Source organism: Manis javanica, chromosome 6, assembly GCF_040802235.1.
Source record: "Manis javanica isolate MJ-LG chromosome 6, MJ_LKY, whole genome shotgun sequence".
Taxonomy (NCBI): domain Eukaryota; kingdom Metazoa; phylum Chordata; class Mammalia; order Pholidota; family Manidae; genus Manis; species Manis javanica.
This window is the reverse complement of record NC_133161.1, coordinates 2,118,822-2,138,626: the sequence shown is the minus strand read 5'-3', so window position 1 is coordinate 2,138,626 and position 19,805 is coordinate 2,118,822. Positions and strand designations below refer to the sequence as shown.

The 19,805-nt window shown below is 62.2% G+C and overlaps 1 protein-coding gene and 1 long non-coding RNA gene across 3 annotated transcripts; one reads left to right on the top strand and one right to left on the bottom strand.

The window, feature by feature from the left end:
- Positions 1-6,165: 6,165 nt before the first annotated feature.
- On the bottom strand, positions 6,166-15,417 carry SHH (sonic hedgehog signaling molecule). Of its 2 annotated transcripts, none has more exons than XM_036999495.2 (3): positions 14,688-15,417; positions 9,577-9,838; positions 6,166-6,973 (listed from the first exon to the last, which is right to left on the bottom strand). In XM_036999495.2, the coding sequence occupies exons 1-3, from the start codon at positions 14,994-14,996 to the stop codon at positions 6,168-6,170; spliced, it is 1,377 nt and encodes a 458-aa protein (XP_036855390.2). In that variant the 5' UTR covers positions 14,997-15,417; the 3' UTR covers positions 6,166-6,167. The 2 variants fall into 2 exon arrangements, with proteins under 2 accessions (XP_036855390.2, XP_073094244.1); XM_073238143.1 differs by lacking the exon at positions 14,688-15,417 and adding an exon at positions 10,289-10,358.
- Positions 10,387-14,694, top strand: LOC140849819 (uncharacterized). The gene is made up of 3 exons (XR_012132024.1): positions 10,387-10,712; positions 10,828-11,032; positions 13,949-14,694. It is a non-coding gene; the product is annotated as an uncharacterized lncRNA (long non-coding RNA).
- Positions 15,418-19,805: the final 4,388 nt, after the last annotated feature.

Genomic DNA, 19,805 nt, shown 5'->3' with positions numbered 1-19,805 from the left:
CCAAGTGCAGCCGCAGAGGTCAGGTCCTCTGGGCCCGCTTCTCTGTGCTGTTGGGGCTGGTGTCCCAGTGCAGGCCTGCCTCCTCCGGGAAGGCCACTCCGAAGGGGCCCATCCTGCTTCATTACAGGGTAGCAGTTGAGTCTCCAGGCGACCAACCCAGGCTGGGCCATGGGCGCTGGGCACACAGCTGGTATCTAGCCTTAGGAACCCCTCGGTGCTGAGCCCAGAGATGTGATCACAGAGAACCCTAGAGCCTTTGTCTAGAATTTTCAGACTATAGGGCCGTCTTTTTCTCTCTGTGTGTAGACAGACTTCAGAGTGTCCCCTAGATCCAGGTGAGGCCAGAGTAGGGGACGTAGGAGCCATCCTACCTTAGAGCAGGAGTATTACTGGCTTAACGGGACCTTCGGGTCCACACCTCACTTCCCCTGTGGGAATGGAGGCCCGGCTGCGGTAAGGGCCCCTCAAATTCAAGGTTGCTTAGTCTTGGGGCTACAGTGGTCTCGGGGTCCCCAGCTCCCCCTCGGTATGGGCTGTGCACCCGTGAAGAGGCACGTGGCTGTGACTCGGGGGCTCCCAGAGAGGACACCAGGGCCACCGTCCAGGTGGGAGGCCCTGTCCTTTCGACGAAGCTCACAGGGGGAAGGTGTGGGAAGGCATTTCCGGGGAGGGAGGCCGAGGGCCCTGGAAGCGCGGTGGCCGGCTCCGGGCCGGGCCGGGCGGCAGAGAGGGGCCGCGAGTCCGGGGCCTGCCGCCCCTTCCACACTGCCGCCGCGCCCTCTGCGCGGCCCCGGTGAGGCCGGCGCTGCCCGAGGCCCCGCGCCGGGAGCGCCTGCCCCCGGCTTGGACACGGGCCTCGGCCGGACCTCGGCGAAGGGGAGGGACCCGGAGCGGGCCCAGCGTCCCGCGGAGCACTGACTGCCCCGACCCGCGCGTCTAGGCCTCAGATTCCAGGGCAGTCTTTTCCGCTGGTGCCGAGCAGCCCTGCCCAGCACCGCCCCAGGCCCGGCCCCGAGCGGCTGCCCCGACGGCCCGCCCTGCACCCGCCACGGCTCCTCGGCTTCCTTTGCGGGGGCCGCCCGCCCTTGGAAGGCGCTGGGGACGTTTGTCCCCGGAACCCCAAGCCCAGGCCCCCGGCTCCCGCCGCGACCACCAGAGGGCGCGCGGGCTCCACGTGGGCCGCCGGCCGCCGCCGCCGCATCCCGGCAGCTGCGGGAGCGGGAGGCCGAGGCGGGGGCCGGGCCGGCCCACCGTGCACTCCGCCAGCCCGCCGGGCCGCCGCCACCTCCTGCTCTGCGCCGACGCCGCCCGGGATCGGAGGCGGCCGAGCCGGCCTGTCCCCCGCAGCTGCCTGGGCCCCGGACGGCGGCGGCGGCGGAGCTGGGCAGCCCTGCGGGCCGCCGCCCCCCGGGGGAAGCCAGCCGCGGGCCCCCGGGAACCCCCTGTGCACAACCTCGGGGGTTGGGGAGCGGGGTGACTCACGCCAGACCCTCGGGGCGCGGGCACGGGAAGCGCGCGAACCCCCCGGGCGCAGTGACAGACCGCGGGCGCGGATGCCGGCGCCCTGACGCGCTCAGACAGCAGGCATCGGCTGCCCGCGGCGGGCTCGGCCTGCCTCGCTGCTGGCCCGGCGCTGGGCCGGGGAGGGGGCACAGCCCGGCTGCAAGCATCGGCTGGGATTCTGCTGACGTGGGCCAGAGGGGTGGCAGACGCAGGGCCTGGCGGGTGTGGGGCGCTTTCCCAAGACACCGAGCCTGTCTCCGCCTTGAAGGTGGTGCGGCGCCCTGGAAGGAATCCCTGAGCTCCCCCGGGGCCCGCGGAGGGGGAACGTCCCGATGGGCTGAGGGCTGCCGTCCAGGGGAAAGGGGGTCTGTTCCCCGGGACGCAGACGCCCACGCCGCCCCTGGGATGAATGGGCTTCTGTCCAGGGACCGAGGTCTGTTGTTCACGGGTTTTTTTTTTTCTTGGATTTTGGTATATCTCTTCTCATGAATCTTCAGTTTTCAGGTTTTCCAACCCTCTTATTTAAACAAGTGTTTCTGTTCTGGGAACATGGCTGCCCTCATCCTGAAACCAAAAGCCGTCCGCTGGAAATGGGGCCTGCCACACCGCACCTGCCTCGTGTCCCCATGCATCAGGGCCCAGAGCTCATGCGTATAGTAGAAGGGGAATTACCATTACTTCCTTCTCAATTTGAGAAAATCAAACTCAGCCAAAGAGAAAAGAAGGTACCTCCCATCTTCCCCCTGTGGGGCGGTCTTCACAGCGTGGCGGATACACGTGCGGCTCCCCTTAATGGCTGTCCCGTCCAGCTAGCACCCTCCTTTACAGGGCTTTCTTTTCAGCTCAGTTTACACTAGATTAGCAATGGCATTTGCCGGCTACACCACCGGGTCCGAGAGGCTGACGGGCGGCTCTGGCGCCTTCCCGGGTCCCCGGTGGCTCTCACTCACGAGCAGGCTCCCATGGCTGTCCTGACTTAGACCAGCAGTGGAAGAACACTGCACACACGCCACCCCTTTCCAGTCCCAGCACCCTGCGCCCACAGCCAGGCTCGGTTCGTCCCCGAGATTCTGCAGCAGGGGCAGCAAGCTGTTTCTCTAAAGGCCCAGACAACAAACATTTCAGGCTTTGTGGCCCACGTGGTCCTGATGCGATGACCCAGGTCTGCTGCAGTCGCTCAAAGGCTCCGTGGACACGCAGAAAGGAATGGGATTGGGGCCGCCGTGGAGTATTCCACAAGAACTTTACTGATGGACACTGAATTTCAAATTTCATATAATTTTCATCTGTCATGAAATATTCTTCTTCTTAAGATTGTTTTGTTTTCAACCATTTACAAATGTAAAAATCTCATCTCATGGGCTATGTTAAAACAGGCCAAGGGCTGGATTTGTCCTGGGGGCTGTGGTTTGCTGCTCCCTGTTGTAGAACATACCCCCAGCACTGCGCCTGGGAAAAAAGGCTCCTGAAGCGTTTTGTGATTTGTTCCTAAGAAGCCGTAAGAACGTCACTTGTTGGGGCCTCGCGGCCCCTCTGAGTGGGTTGTTCTGGTGGAAGGGTGGACCAGCTCTTTTCTGGGTCATCAGAGAAGCCAGCAGGTGGCTTGAGCTGGCCCCCACACCAGCCTGCGGCTGGGTCACCAATGGCACTTTGTTGCTTTCTTGCCAAATCTTGCAGCCAAGTGGCATTCTTTGCATGGCTGCCAAGTATTTCCCATGTGGGTGTGATGCTGGCAGCAGAGGACTCAGCTGGGGTAGGACACGGCTGCCTTCTCCCCCCAGGGCTGCGAGCGCCACCGAATGCTTGGGTCACATGCTTGGCGGTACAAGCGACGGTTCCCACAGCCTGACCACGCGCCCCATCGCGGGTCTCCAGTCTGCGCCTGCCATGAGGTTCTTCCTCTCATGTTTTCAGCACAGCCTCGTGGAGGAAAATGTGAGCTGCAGGTGACAATAGTGTCAGGAATTCGGCCACAGAACAGACACGGCTCTGTCTCTGTAACATCGAGGCTGGCAGCAACCATGCATGCGCTGTGCACAAAGTCTTGGCTGTCACCCCTGAAGATGGAGAAGTGAGTGCCACATCTGTTGGGAGCGGGTGTGTCTTCTCCATGGCCTGGGTTTAGTTTTCTGTGAGGTGGCTTCCTTCGTTGCTCGTGAGAAAGAATTGCTAACACAAAGCTGGATTTGAAAAGGTGGGACCAAGGAAGGAGGATCAACTGGGCGAGTGTGCCACCACTGTGCCCGGCCAGGAGGGGGTGCTGCCTGGGGCCAAGAGGCCCAAGGGTAGGTGGCATGGGTCCCTCGGGGCCTTCCTTGCCAGTGCCTGGCTTCTCTCTGCGGCTGATGGCCCCACCGCTAGGCATTTCAGGGGTAGGGCTGTCGCTGTGCTGAGGTTCCATCTTACTCTGCCCACTTACCATCAGACTGGAGCAGCCGGCAGAGCGGAAACCACCCACCTCCACTGGGGACCACAACCCCTGAACTGCTAACCACCTGGAAGACCAAAGAGAAGCCCTTCATGGAGAACAACCATGGACCCTCCCGCCTGAGGGCCTGGCCCCCTGGAAGCATGCAGAGAGAGGGCAAGCCGCCTGGAAGAGCCACATCACCTCCGCAGGTGCCACCACAGGCCTACCAGGAGGCAGCCTCCCCAGACCCTATCCAGGTGGGACCTGGGCCAGCCTCCAGGAGCCTTACTCTGCTGTGAGGCTTGGAGCCCTTGCAGCACCCCCAAAGCCTGCTTAGACCTTGGGCCCCAACCAAGTACAAAGCAGGACGTTAACCTTTAAGAAGCCAAAGTGCTTGGGTGCGAGCCACGGGCAGAGCTCTCGGCCCAGCCCGCAGGCAGAAGCAAGCACAGGGGCCCTCTGCCGCCTTCCCCCGCTGACGCAGGGGCAGGGTGCCGGCCACAGGGCACCCACTGAAGAAGTCGTGCCCTCGGGACAAGAGCCCACCCCTCACAACCACTCCGGACACACAACTTGGACTTAGCGATGCCAGTGTGGCTTGAGGGCCCCAGCAGCTGTGCCCAGAGAGCAGGCTGAGAATGTGCCTCTGCAGTGGGCCTGCCTCCAGGGCTCCCAGGGCCTTCAGACATCAACACCGGCCCTCTCCTTGTGGGCCCTTCTGAAATGGGCACCCCAGGACTTCAGAAAGCAGCTAGGGGCCTCCTCTCCTCAAGGCCAGGGGACGTGGCACTCTAGTCTGGGACAGCCAAGGCGAGGGCGCAAGGCCCTCCACCAATTCCCAGAGCCCAGGAAGAGAGTGCGGGCGGCTGCCCCCGGGGCCACCTCCTCTGGGCCTACGTCTGGGCCGGGCTGGTGAAGGGCTGGGGTGGAGCGTAGCAGCGCCCACACAGCGCCCTCTACCGCTGGCGCGCGGACGGACGCTCACACAGTAAGCACAAACCGCGAAGGTTCTCCAGTAATGAAATAAGTTCATTTGGTTACCTACTTAAGTTGATCTGAATTCACAGCAAAAGCAGCACATCTAAATAGAATCCTGGCAACTCCTGTCAGCGCTGAGTTTCCCAAAGAAGCCGAAAAGGAAAAGAAAAAGGGCGGCAACAGGGGTTCTTAGTCATTATATACTAATCAGTCTGTGCGCGGCACATTTTATTGCTATAAAACTATTACAAAATATTCAAAAATACATTTTAGTAAATTTACAGCAGTTGGTTCTCAATTTATTAATGCAAAAACATCCTCTGTTTTTCTCTGTACAAACTACAGGCTCCATCCTCCTGGGTTCATCACTATGTGCGCTTTTAAAAAATATTATTTTCTAATAAATTCTTTGAAGTTAAAAATAAGAGAGTTCTTGCAGTTTGTCCAGAAAAAAAAAAATGTGTGTGTGTGTGTGTGTGTGTGTGTGTGTGTGTGTGTGTGTAACAGTGCTGACTTCCAAGAATGTGGCCAAAATCCTGATGACAACGCAAGTATTAAACCATGACGACCATACAGGAGATAAGCTGTTACACTGGCAGCGAGTTAAATTAAAATAATATATTTTCATATCTTACACTATTTCAAAAATGAAATGTAATTCAGTTAAGTATTGATCTCTCAAAAAATCTCATTTACAATTCTGTGTATAAAAATATAATTTGTGGACCCCCGTGAAGCATGTTTTAGTTGACACTTGCTGAGAAGCAGGAGCGTTGCAAAGGAGGAATGGAGAGCGCAGAAGTTTGCTCTCTAAAAGTCAGAACGAGGGACACGTAGAAAAATAGACTCTGAGCAGGTCGTTTGGCCTCACAAAATAATCTTTCCTCTGTGAGTACAGTTCACATGATAATAAATTATCCAAGAAACAAACTATTTAAGGCTCTTGAAGGTCCGGTTCATATTATTTAAAACATCTATTCATACCAAACAAATAAATAGCCAGGAGAGGTGAAAAAATAACCAAAATAAAACAATAACAACAAAAAAACCTCAAAAATATATATATAAACTAAACACAACGACAGAACTTCCCGGGGTCTTTGTTTCCTTATAGTCTACTTTGGACTCTCCTACTTTATTATCATTATTAATAATTATTATTATAATTGAAGTCTCATTCCGTGCGCTTTTTCCGCGTGTCTTCTGCTGACTCTCGCTGTGGCCCCGCCCCCCCCCCGCGCCCGCCCCGGCCCCCCGGCCCCCCGGCCCCCGGCCTTCAGCTGGACTTGACCGCCATGCCGAGCGGGTGCAAGGCCTCGCTGTCCAAGAGCCAGGTGCCTATTTCGTAGAGCAGCTGCGAGTACCAGTGGACGCCCGCGACGCCCGGCTCGTCGGCCGCACCTGGCGCGGGCGGGGGGACGCAGCCCCCGCCCCCGCCGTCGCCGTCCCCGCCGCGGTGCGTGCGCGCGGGCGCCAGAGCGGCCAGCAGCGCGTGCGCCAGGCGGAAGGGCGCGAAGGCCCAGTGTGCCCAGCCGTGCTCCTCGATGACCGCGTAGCACGACGCCAGCACCCGGTTGATGAGGATGGTGCCCTGCGCCGTGAGTGGCGCGTACGCGCCCGTGGCCTCCTCGCGCAGCGTCACGCTGTGCACGGCGGCCGGCAGGAGCCGGCGGTCCCCGCCGCGCTCGGCCACCACGTACACGCGCTGGCCCGGGCGCACGCGACTGGCAAAGAGCGCCCGGCGCCCCGGCGCGCCCCCCGGCGGCGGCCCCGCGCCCGAAGGCGCCTCGGGCTCCGCGGCGGCCGAGTCGTTGTGCGGCGCGACGAAGAGCAGGTGCGCGGCGGTGAGCAGCAGGCGCTCGCGTGGCTCCCGCGTCTCGATCACGTAGAAGACCTTCTTGGCGCCGTCGTCGCGGTCCAGGAAGGTGAGGAAGTCGCTGTAGAGGAGCCGGCCCTGGTCGTCGGCCGCCAGCACGCGGTCCCCGGGGCGCAGGTCCTTCACCAGCTTGGTGCCGCCGTGCTCCAGGTGCACCGTGGCCGAGCCCGGGAAGCAGCCGCCGGATTTGGCTGCCACCGAGTTCTCTGCGGGGGAGGAGAAGGGAGAGAAGAGGGGACACAGGTGGTGAGTCCAGAGAGGGAGGCGCGTGCAGCGAGGGGAAGCACGCTCCTCCTCCCGCGCTTCCAGCCCCGGGACGCGTTGCCGCCGCTCGGGGGAGAGAGTCCAGGCTGGTCCAGCGCCTGGACCTCCCTCCCGCAGCCCCACCGCCTTGGTGACAGTATTCAGATGCAGACACATTCCTCAACGACTCTGTTAGGCTTGGACTGGCTGTGACAAAACTTGGCTCGCGTCTCTGGGGGGAGGTCTGCTACACTACCTGCCTTCCGCCTACCCCCCTCCCCCCAGTTCAGCACACACCCAACCTCGCCACGAATTCAGAGGGTATTTGCTCTCCACTTGGATTCCTCAGGAGCCTCCTTGAGCTCACCCCGAGCTGGGGCGCACCCTCCTGCCCTACCGTCCCCCGTGCGGGGTGGGGCGCCTTCTGTGCGCTCCGCACCCTTGCGCGCTCTGCTCCGGGGCTGCGCAGCGGGGATTCCCGGGCCGCCGGCCCCCAGCGCCCTGCGGGCGGCCGCAGTGCGGGCCTGCTGGGGGGAAGGGACGCGGGGAGTGGAAAACAGCTGTAGGAGTTGAAGCGAGTGGACAAACATTCCAGAGAATTGGCCGAGGTGTGAAAATCCGGAGCCTGTGTGGATTTTCTAATTAAAATCCAATAAAGGGCCCAGCGTTGTCATTGTGATCTCTGCAATAACCGGGAGACACTCCCGGCAGCGGGGACACGGCCGTCGCCTCCCCTTTCTCGCTCGCTCCGGCCGGCTTTCGCGCCGCCCCCTCCCTATTTGCTCAGGTGCACCCCCCTCCCCGCGTTTCACACGCGGGCTCTCCGCCGCGGGCCTCACAAGCACTGTTTGCACAGCCAGGCCCCTCTTCCAAGCACTCGAGATGTGTATTTGCATTTTAAATGGCGGGGCTGCTCCGAGCGCTGGAAGGGCCGGGTTCTCAAGGCCCCTTGACTGCCCGCTTCCCGAGCTCACTGTCCGAGGACAATGACGGAGCCAGGGCGGAGCGCAGGGGGCCGGCGAGCGGGGGCGGGGAGGGCCCAGTCTGCTTTGCATTCCAATCTCCGGGATCATGCTTTTTGCAAATAGAGATCGCGAGAAAGAATCTTCCTGCTGGAATTACAGCGGGTTTTTAATCTTCTCATCGGTTTCTCCGGCATGAAGTGCAGGCCTGGCCGTTGGAGGCCCGCCGTCGCCCCCCGGAATGCGACCCGGGGAGCAGGCGAGCCCGAGTCGTCGAGTCGCACGACCCAGCTTGACACGCACCGCACCGCGCCCGGGCCCTGTGCGCGGAATGCCAATGAGCGGCTCGGCGCTAGCGGCCTCCTTGGCGAGATCCGGGGCGGGATTACCGCTGCTCATTTGCGAGGGGACCTCTAGGGGCCCCCACCAGGGGGATCCCGCGAACAGGGTGGCTCGGGAGGGGCCTGGGCAGCGCCGAGTCCGGGGCCGCCTGGCTTCCCCTCTGCGGCTGGGCGCCCAGCCCTTCCCCAGCTCCCCTTCGTCACCCTTTCAATCTGTTGTGACAAGAAGCCACTATTTTCCTTACCTACGAAGTGCGTCTTGACACTTTAAAAGTCCTTTTCTACTAACACATGCTCTTAAAATACAGTTTAGGAGACAAACAGGCAAAACTGGGAGGCGGGGTGGGGAAGGCGCAGTTCCACCGAAATTCACTGTGAACCGTTGTGTTAAATGCGACAGTTTATGCTGAGATGGAGGGACCTGCATGAATAGTCTCCAGGTCGGGTTATTTGCTGGGAGGGTTGCTCTCCCTGCGCGGCTGTTCCTCGCTGGCAACAGCATGTGGCGTTGCAGGCCCGGGGAATCCGCCTGCGCGGAGGCGGCTGCAGCTGCCCCGGTGCTCCCGGCCTGCCGCGGCGCAGCGCAGCCCAGCTGGCTCCTAATCAGGACGGATGCTTCTGGGCTTGCGGCCTCCAGATGTTGGAAGTGGTAACTACTGGGTTTATTACCTCCCACCAGGCCTCTCCCCGCAGGCTTAGCGAGTGAGTGAAGTTAGTTTAGAGTCCGCAGGCGCTCGGTGGGGAGGGGAGAGGACCCGGGGCTCACACGCGGCCCAGAGCCTCCCGGGCGGGGCGGGGGGAGTGAACGGGGAATGGCTGGATTTTCGGCCCCAGCTGAGAGATGGATCTAGGCCAGACCTGGCCCGCGGAGCCGGCTGCAGACTCCACTGCCTCCCCCCGCCCGCAGTTGGGGGCTCCGGAAATAGGGCAGGGCAAGGCTCCGGAAGCCACATGCCCTCTGCCCCTGGTCCTGGAGAGCCTAGGACGGACGGGCCGCACGGGCAGGGCCAGTTACTGGTTGGGGGTGGGGAACAAGCTTCGTGGGTATGTTCCCCCGAGAGAAACGCCAGTGAGTCTTCACCCAGTTCTCCCCTCCCGTTCCGCCCTCCTGCCTGCTCAGCCCCACTCCCCCGTTTTCTCTTTCCCTGCAATCAGACCACGGGGCCCACGGGTAACATCTTGTGCGTAGGCAGATCTGGAGCTGCTGTGGGGGGCTTTGCAGCCTTGGGGTGGGGCGGGAGAAGGCTGGGCCCACTGCCTTACCTGCTTTCACAGAGCAGTGGATATGTGCCTTGGACTCGTAGTAGACCCAGTCAAAGCCGGCCTCCACGGCCAGGCGTGCCAGCATGCCGTACTTGCTGCGGTCGCGGTCTGACGTGGTGATGTCCACTGCACGGCCCTCATAGTGCAACGACTCCTCTGAGTGGTGGCCGTCCTCGTCCCAGCCCTCCGTCACCCGCAGCTTCACACCTGGCCACTGGTTCATCACTGAGATGGCCAAGGCATTCAACTTGTCCTTACACCTCTGCAGAGAGAAGGGGGACCCCACAGGCCTTAGCATCTGGCCTGCCACCCATCCCCTGAGTGGGTGCCCTGCCCAGTCCATGAGGACAGACTGCGGGGAGTGCGGGACAAGGCCTTCGATGGGGCCGGGCCAGCTCCGAAGAGATGGCGCTGGGGTGGGGCTGTGGCATCTGCAGGAGGAGCGCTTCTCTTGGAGATGAGCTGAGGGCCTGTCTCCGAATTCAGAAAGAGCAGAGCCCCTTCCAAGGCATGAGAAGCAGATGAAATTTCTTTGAAACAAGTGAACTGCGTGTTTTCAGACAATGCCTGCTGAAGCCACGGGGGCACAGCCATGCCTGCTCCTTCCCCATGATGCCCTGCGCTCCCCCGCTCCCTTTCTGTGGCCCATTTCCCTGCGCTGGTGCCAGGCTCCACCCTCCCCTCCCGCCCCCCACCGGCCCGACTTCCTCACCCAGAGGCCGAAGAGAGGCCCAGGGTGCAGCTTTGCCGAAGTACAGGAACTGCACAGTATCCTTCTTAAAGAACTATAAGACCGGGTTATCTCGGGCCCCTCCCTCCTCCTGTGCCTATCTGAGGTGTGAATTGGGCCGATGCGGAGGGAGGTGGGAAGCTGATAGCAGCGCTCAAGGAGTGGGAGGGGCTGGAGGGGAAAGGCGACCAGGGGAGTTATGATTTTCGCTCAGGGCTGGGGCCCGACGGCAAACATTCTTTATCTGGACAGCCACATTCCTTTTCCCGTGGAACTCTTTTCTCCTGACTTTTCTGTGGTCTGATTGTGTCTCTTGTTTTCGTTAACCTGTTCCCTTCCCCCCTTCTTGTTTTCTTGGCCCTGGCGCAGAATGGTGTCCTGCAAGTTTGAAGAGCAAACTTAAGAGGTGGCAGGAGGGGGTGGGTGTGGGGGGAGGGTGGGGAGCCAGAAAGCCTGAGGCCTGCGGCCCTTTGCCTTGGGTGTCTTCCCCTCAGAAAACCCTTGGGGTTCCCTCCACACAGGGAAGCTCCCTGTAGGAGAAAAGACACGTGGAAAAGGAGATGCCAACCGGGGTGAAGTGGAACGCGGGGTTGTGAGTCCCCCCACGCATAATTCCAGGGTCACATTCAGATAAAGAGGCGACAAGGAGCAGCCGCACCGAGTGTGCGCGTGTGTGCACGTCTGTGTGTCGGTACAACCACGGCCTAGGCCTTCCTACTGCTGCTGGTGGGTGTGGGATTTACAAGAGGGGAGATGGTGACCCAGTCATAATGGGGTGCCTCTCGGGGACAGACCCCAAGGGGGACAGGAAGGGCCAGGGTGACCTCTGCACAGGGAAGGAAGGATTGACCCCAGCTGGGTGGGTGTTCGGCTGGGGGACCTGGTGACAGTGATAGACGACCCCCTCAAGGGCCCTAATAATAGCATAGGGGACCCTTTTCTGAAAGAGCGGCAAGGACAGCCCTTTCCAGGAGGACCGCTGCCCGCAGTGTTCGGGGATGTGATACATTGCGCGTCAGGAAGAGTCCTGGGCACTGGGCGGCAATGAAAACCAGCAATACGCCTCTGGATGTAAACATGCAACAGCTCGGGGGCCAGAGAGCTGGGGGCGGCCCTAGGAACAGGTTGGAGCTTGCAGGTTTCTATGCCTGCCAGTTTTCTTAAAAAAAAAAAAAAAAATCGGAAGGGCAGAGTTTGAGTGAGGTCATCTTGAGGACTGGACGCGTTTTACATGAAAATCAATCAGTAAACCGGGGTCAGTGTGGAGCTGGCTGGAGGCCGGCTGCGCAGGCGCACACCGCGACGCGCACACGCACACACCCGCACCCCAGCCGCACCAGCCGGCTCCCTCCTCCTGGGCCAGGCGGGGCTCTCCGCAGCAACCGGCGCGGCTGGCGGGGGCGCCTACCGCCCCCCAGCGCCCTGAGCTGCACCACTCGGGCAGGAGGGGAGGACCGCAGGCGAGGAGCTCCGGGCCGAGGCAGGCCCGAGGCGGCGCCGTTCGCCGCGCGCCCTCCCCAGCCCGCCCGGGGGGCGCGCGCGGCCTCGGCCGGTGCCTGCAGGACGCTCTGCGCCCCGGCGGCTGTGGGCCGGCTATCAATTCACTGGGTCGTGTGCCGCGAGTCAAGCCCGACCCTGCGCAGCCACCGTGAAGCCCGGCGGGGTTGCCGGGCTGGGCTTTGTGTCGGCCGAGGCCAAGTTGGTCCCCACGCCTGAGCCTCCGCCAACTCCCAGGTCTGCGCAGCCGCTCCGCGCTCAGAAGCCCCAGCAGGGGCTGTCACCACTAGCGGCCACCGTGCTGCCCAGTGCGGGGTGTGTGTGCGTGTGCGTGCCCCAACCTCAAGGAGACCCCCAGGGCCCCTCCCCTTTGGCACACCAGATACCCCTCCCATCAAACCCACCCCGCCACGCACACAGCAAGCCACTCAGCGTGGCGTCCCAGGCTGGTGCCCACTGCGCCCTCAGGCGCGGCCCCTGGCCTCCTGCCCCCTCAGCCCTGCCTCCGCACCCGCCTGGCACCCGCGGCCTGCGGGGAGAGCGCGTCTGTCTGCGCTTCCCCCTCCGAGTTAATATTAACCAGGAGCTCATGCGTTCCTGAACTGCCCTGAAAGTTCCACTGGGGACGGTCTCGCCATGGTTGAGGGACTCGGGCGGCAGTCACGTTAGAGAGACAGAGGCACGCGGAGACGCGGAGGGTCGGCTGGGCCCGGGAGGAGGGACGCGCCCCGGGAGCAGAGCTCGGGCGACTGTTCAAAACGAGGGGCCTGGCGGCGAGCGGGCTCCCTGGAGCTCAGCCTCCCCCGGCCTGGGAGCGCCCCCTGCCTCACCCCTGCCCCCGGCCAGCCTGCCCCTCTCCGCCAGGCCCCCACCCCTCTCTTCTCGGGGCCGGGAGAGGACAGGCCCCGAAAGGACGCGCCGCGGCGCCTCCCCTCCCCAGCCATCCAGGTTTCTAGGGGACATTTGTGGGGTGCGCGACACAATCCCGGCCCGGCTCTCCCCACCCCACCCCCACGCTGGCTGCCCCTCCCCCGTCCTTTTGTGTGGGGAACGGGAATAGCCACTGCCCAAGGAAAAGAAGTATTTGTTTTCGTTTCGTTCGTCTGAGGGAAGTTGACAGAAGGTCAGAAGTTCAAACGCTGCCAGCACACGCGGCGGCGAGAGTGGCCTGCGCGGGCCGCTGGGCCGTGGGTCCCCGCGGGGTGCTCGGGCGGGGGCGCCCGGGCCCGAGAGGCGGGGTGGGCGGCGGGCCTGTGCTGCGCCCCAGCCCCGGCCCGGCCCCGCCCGCGCCCCCGGCAGGCTGCCGTCGGAGCAGGGCTCGGCCCCGGCCCAGCCGCGCTCGGGCGCGCACGGGAGCCCTGGCGGCGGCACGTAGCCCCGGAGTCCGGGGCGCAGCGATGCGCCGCCCGGCGCGCGGCTGCAGCTGGGCAAAGGGGTGGCGCGGCCCCGGCCCCTCTCCGGGCCGGCCCCCCGCGGACGGGCGCACGCTGAGCCCTCGGTAGGCGTCCGGGGGACCCCGGGAAGGCCCTCCCTCCGGCGGGGTGTGAGCGGGGGCGCGGAGGACCGGCCCCGGCCTGAGCGGTGAGCTGGGGCTTGCGCCGCTCGGGGCACAGGCGCGCGCGTCCTCAGTTGCGGGGCAGATTTCAGGTGGTCGGGCGCCCAGGAGCGCAAGCGAGGGTAAAGGACCCCGCGCTCCGCTCCCTCTCCCGCCCCTGCCGTCAGCTCTAGCCGGCTGCCCCGGCTGCCCCTCTCTTCCATCGGCCGCAGCAAGACCGGAATTGGGCCGAGAAGCGCCGCGGCCCGAGGTGGCCCCTCTCCCCCTCCCACCCCACCCACCCTCTCTGCCTTGCACCCCACCAGCGCCGCTCAGTCCTCTGCGGCGCGCTCCTAGCCCGAAAGGTAGGACTTGAATATTTTAGTAGGGCAATAAAGAGGATGTTGACCTATATTTGCCAGGAAATCCATTTCTAGCTTCAGTTATCGTGCATGGAGTTTCAGAAAGTCTACCACTGGCGGGGAGACTGGCAGCCAGGAGCCTCAAGCGGAGGTGGAGAGGGAGGGGGCAGCCTGTTTTGCTTTGTTTTGGTACTCCTCTCCAGCCCCCCTCCCGCCAATATTGAGCCCTCCTAATTCCTGTGCCAGCAGGTTGAACGGGAGAGTGATGCAATGCCAGTAAGTTCTAAGTCCCTCCCCTCAAGTACCGCGGGCTCCGGGGAATGGAGGCGCATCCTCAAAGAAGTATCAGTACCTCTACACTGATGGGCACAGTGCCCACCGCGCACTGGCTTTGGAGCTATGTGATAACGGCCAGTGAGTGACCAGCCCAGAAGCCAGGGGAGCCCCTGCCTTTTGCCAGAACAGCGTCCTGGTGTTCCCGCAGAGGGTCTTTGGTGGGAGGCAGAGGGCTGGGGGTACCAGTGGGAAGGAGAAGCCCAGAGAAGAGGATGTGTAAGCTCTGAAGTCTGGTGCTCACGGCTGTACTTGTTCAGGGACCTTTTTACGGTTATGGGGGAACTTATGCCCCCTTTCTCCATTTCTATTCCCAATTTGGAAGGGGCAGACACCCCCAAAGTGGTCTCCCCAAGTTACAAGCCAGAGCTGAGGCAGGGTGGGAAGGCCATCCCAGCAGGACCAACCCAATCAGGGCCATCCTCAGACCACGTCTACCATCCTCACCCACCCCCACCCCAAACTTCTCCAGCTGGACCCTTCACCTCCATTCTCCAGGAAGAGGAAGGGATGGCAGGCAGGCAGGTGGGTGGGGACGCAGAGGTGAAGTCGCCTTTCTGTCTGCGCAGAGAGCAAACAGACTGAACGTGGGGCTGCTTGGTCACACAGAACCCCCCGAAAGCCACACGTTCCACGCCCGGCGCTGGGTTTCTACCTGAGTCATCAGCCGGTCTGCTCCGGTGTTTTCTTCATCCTTAAATATGATGTCAGGGTTGTAATTGGGGGTGAGCTCCTTGAATCTCTCCGAGTTCCTTGAGATCTTCCCCTCGTATCTTCCACTGGCCCCCAGGGTCTTCTCGGCCACGTTGGGGATGAACTGCTTGTAGGCTAAAGGGGTCAGCTTTTTGGGGTGCCGCCTCTTCCCAAATCCCCTGCCGGGTCCGCAGGCCAGCCCCGAGCACATCAGCAGCGAGGAGACGAGCACCACCAGCAGACATCTCGCCAACAGCAGCATCTCGTCCATGCAGCCCGGTGACTTCAGAGCTGTTTCTGCGCGGGTGTGCGTGGCGGGTGTGCGAGCGTGTGCCTCTGCGCGCTCTCCCTCGCTCCGGCTCGCTGTGGGCTCCCTCCGGCTCTGCGGGCTCCTTCTCTTCCTATACCACCTTGCCCGCCGCTGCTGCGGGGGACTGGCCGGCAATCCCCACCCAGACGGGGGCCGGCTCGGCAGGCTGCTGGGCGCTGATAACGGAACACATCGGAGTTGGGGCCCGAGACAGCAATCAAAAGACAAAAAGAGTCTGATTTTCAATGGTAGCAAGCCTGGAGAGCTTGTGAGACAGGCTGTCCTCGGTGCTATATTATAGCTGGCAGGGGCGTATCTGATTGGCCGAACCAGCGCAAGCTTGTCTTCTGATGTTTAACCCTAAAAAAGACTAAATTTTTTTTTCCTGCTTCTGCTGTTGCTTTATTTTCACCTGAAGGCTTTGAGTTAAAAAAAAAAAAATCTTTACGAAGACAAAGGTGGGCGGGAGGGCGGCGGCGCGCTCCTAGGCCAGCATCAGTCACCCCGGCTTTGTGCGCGGCCCTGTGCCCCCCCTTTACTTTCTCCGGAATGGTAGGTGCTTCAGTTAAAACCAACTTAAGTTTTTAAAGGATAGTGTAGACCCCCTCCCCACTCCCCAGCTTTGATCATCCAGCAAATAGGCCCTCAAATGTCTGAGACGCAGAGCTGCCCTGGTTTCCTTAAATGTTTTCTCAGAGACTTTTATCACGCAGGCCAGGTCTCCCTGCATTTTAAAGACAGAGGTCTGTGCCTCCTGAATAGTGAATGTCCTTGGGGGCAGTGATTCTGGCTGACCACAACTTAAAGCTTGGCTATTTGAAGTGCTTTAAGCACTTGGAAAAACATGAAAATATGGCTCCTTTACTGTGCTTCAATTAATGCATTATTTTCAGTCCTTTGGAAATGGGATGGAGGTGTGCTCAGGAGCTGGTACATAGTGCACAGAGGGGCTGGCTGGCTGGCTGGGCCAAGTGGGTCTGGGTGTTGCCCCCCAGCTCCAGGAAGGGGGTGCGTGGTGGGCGGGGGCTTTGTGCCTGGGGGCAGTGGCGATTGGGTAGGGCTGTACACACACCATCCCCTCGATCAATCGATTGGAGCAAAGTGCAGGCCAGGGATGGGCTGAATGTGGAATCCAGGCAGCTTCCACATCGCGTGGAGCAGGCTTTCTGAGGAGATCTACAGACCAGTCCTTGGAGTCCTGGGGGCTGCAGCCCGAGATGGGCAGGGCCCCAGGGGAACAGTGTTCTGGTCGGAGGGGTGTCCAGAAAAGAGCAGAGAGCTGAGGCGAGATGCCAGAGATCCCAAGGCCTGCACTGCTTCCAGGGGAAGAAACCCGACAGCTCAGAAAGTCCTCTTTCAGCCAGAAAGATAAAATCTGAAATTCCCCCTTTTTGCAGAACTTGCCCACCCCTTCTTGTCCCTCCCCAAATCGGTCACATACAAGAATCTCTCTAGAATGAAGCAAGTGGGGAAACGGGGCATGGAGGCCCTGAGAGACTCAGTCTACATGTGGCTCTGGGACCTTAAGGCAGTGCAGCACGGGAGGCTGGCTCTGAAGGCTTGGCCCTCAGAACAATGGGACTTCCCCCAGCCGTCCAGGCGGGCCCCTGGGCAAGGAAGTTCTGCTGGCCTTGCCATCTGGCTGGGCCCTGCAGAGACTGGGTTTACTGGTGCTTAGTCGCCCGGCCGACCTCCAGAGGGTGGCCTGAGCTCCCTCCCACCCCTTGCCTTTTCTGTCCTGTGATTTGTGAAGACAGCCTGCTGGGAAGAATACCCACCTCCAGGCCGCAGGGAAGCACCGCCTGGCGTAACCAAGACATCCCTGGCGAGGGGTCTCCCTGCCGCTGGCTAAAGGGTCTGACTCCTTCAGGATGTGCGCGGCTGGGAGGAGTGCACAGGAAGGACCTGCCATCTGTGCCCACGGTCCTGTCCCCAGGAGGGTGGGCCTGTTTGAGGTGGTGCCCACCCAGTGGGTGTGGATGTAACACCACTGGATGCGGGGGGTGGGGTGAGGCTTGAGGAGCTGCTGGGCCCTGGGGACACTCAGCCTTTCCCCACCTTTGCATCCTGCCTCCCCCCCTTTCTGTGATTGCACCTTCCTTAGCAGCCTTGCTGCAGCACTGGGTCACCTCCCTGTGGTCAGAGGCCCTGGGCCCCTGCGCTGCACTTGAGCAGCGCAGCCAGAGGGCTGCACGGCCACATGCTGGGAGGCCGCATTGCCCCCAGTGTGCTCTGGGAAGCACAGTCTGAGCGGCAGAGCCCACGGCGCAGGAGCAGGAGGGGCTCACACCCTGTGCTGGTTAGGGCCACCCCACCCGGCCACCTCCGTCTCCCAGCCAGCCCTGGACACCCTGCTGGGCGCCTGCTGGGGACCAGCCCCTCCTGCAGAATGAAGTCACCTGGACATAAAACCCACCTTTGCCGCCTTACTTCTGAGGATGTGCTCCTTGTTGTGGGTGGGGAAGGAATATGAACAAAAATCAATGGCAGTTTGAATTGATTGCCTTAGAAACACCCACCCTCAGAAGCTGAGGCCATGCCACCGGACTCCCCTCCTACCTCGGCCCCACCTCCCAGACACCAGACACACTGTCTTCCACCTCCAGACACCAGATGGCTCCCTCTCTTTGCCTTTCCCCCTCCAGACAACTTGGCCCTCTCCCCACTCAGGTCAGAGGTTCCAAACCCCAGCCCCTGCTTGACCTGGCCAGACATCCCAGGTAACCCTCAGGACCCACTTCTAAGGTGTCTGGGCTCTGGCGCTCTTTCCAGTGGTCATCTGCATGCCCCTGCCACTCCCAGCTTCCCTCCCTCAGCATATCCTTCCCCTACATCCCCCTCCCCTCCCCCTTCCCCATCCCTCCAGCTCCAACCCCTCTCCCCTCCCTCCTCCCCATCCCTCCATCCAACACGCCATCCCCCATCCCCCATCCCTTCATCCCCCATCCCCATCCCCACCCCTATCCCTCAGTCCCCATGTCCACCCCTCCCCGTCCCCCCTCTCCCCCCTCCCCACCACATCCCCCATCCCCCATCCCCCTCCACCTTTCCCCACCCCATCCCCATCCCTCCATCGCTCCATCCTCATCCTCCATCCCCCATCCCCATCCCCACCCACATCCCCATCTCCTCCCCTCCCCCTCCCCCTCCCCTCTCCCCCCTCTCCTCCCTCCATCCCCCTCCCCATCCTCCATTCCCCACCCCTATCCCCCATCCCCCACCCCCTATCACCCCTCCCCCCTCCCCCATCCTCCAATCCCCCATCCCCCACCCCCTATCACCCATCCCTCCATCCCGCCATCCCTCCATCTCCCACCCCCCACCCCCCATCCCTCCATCCCCCCATGCTTTCATTCCCCCTTCCCCCTTCTCCCATCACCCACCCCTCGCCCAGCATACCTGCAGAGGGCGGCCCCCCCCCTCTGTGCCCGCCCCCAGGTGCCTCCTGGGCCTGGCCCCTGCCTCCCCGCCGCCCCCGCCACTAGATGGCCTCCTCCCTCTGCCTTCAGGCTCCGCTCCGGCTGCTTTGGGAGATCCATTCAGACCAGTTTGGGAGGCCCTGCCGGAGAGCTAGCCACGGCCGGCCTTCCCTGACCCCCGCTAGTGTCAGCGAGCCCCCGTCTTCTCCCCGAAGACCAGCACTCAGGGGCCCTGCGTGGAGCTCCGGCCTCCCCGCAAAGCTGCTGCCCGCCGCCCCCTCCAGGGCTCCCTGGCCCCCGTCTCTGGGGGGGGGCTCTGAGCTTTGATTCCTTTCCCTGACGGGACTTGGGTCTTCCGTGCAATCATCCAGTTTCAGCTTCTTTCTGATTTTCGTCCAGTTTTGGCAAATTGAATTTCTGTTGTTCCACTTCTCCCAGGATTGCCAGCCAGGCCTCCCCCTGACTTTGGGAGTGATGTGGCCTGCACTGCTCCTTCCCCCAGGGCCCTTCCCTGACCCCTGGTCGCGGGAGACCCCAGTCTCCGGACTCCCAGAAAGCCCTGGGAAGGGTCCCACTGTTGGAAACAGGTGCAGGTGAACCCAAGGGCACCCTTCCTCCCTGCCTGACAAAGCCCAGCCAGGCCTGGAGCAGCTGCCTGCCTGCCTGGCTGAGTTTGGCATTGCAGCCAAGCGCAGGCCCCGCAGCCACTGCAGGAGGCCCCCTGACCCCCTGACACAGGGACCCACCCTGGCTTCTGCGTGGCTGGCGCTGGTGGGGCAGCATTTCTCAGCAGAGGGGAGTGGTGAGAGCCCCGCAGGGGCCGGGCGGGCTGGGCACTCGCCTCGCGCCCAGCAGGCCTGGGAGCGGGACCCGGCGTCTCCCTGGCCCTGGTCACTCGCTGAAGCAGGGGTGCAGATGCCATCCCGAGGGCCTGTGGTCCCAGCCGGCTTCTTGTTGGTTTTGCCCCGCCCGCTTGTGGGGAGCCCCGAGTGACTGTCTCCCAGAGTGGAAGCGTCAGCTGATTTCCCACCCCCCACAGAGCCCTGGGGGTGGGGGGTGAAGCCCCCTTCCTGAGGCCGTCACAGCCCGCACCCCCTTTACTCCAGTGGAGCGCGCACGGGCACCAGGCTTGATGCAGAGGCCAGCTGGCGAAGCGTGACGCCACATTTGGCCCAGGTGTGGGGGGTGGGCACGTCCAGCCTGCAGCGGGCTGCTTCCCGAGCTGGGGCGGCTTCCCTTCTCTGCCCATCCTGCCCTCTGTTGAGCCATCAGGCTTCATCTGAAGCTGTGCATACTTCTCCTCAGGTCTAAATAGTTTCAAAGTGGTTTCATAGCCCTTTGGGGTTCAGAG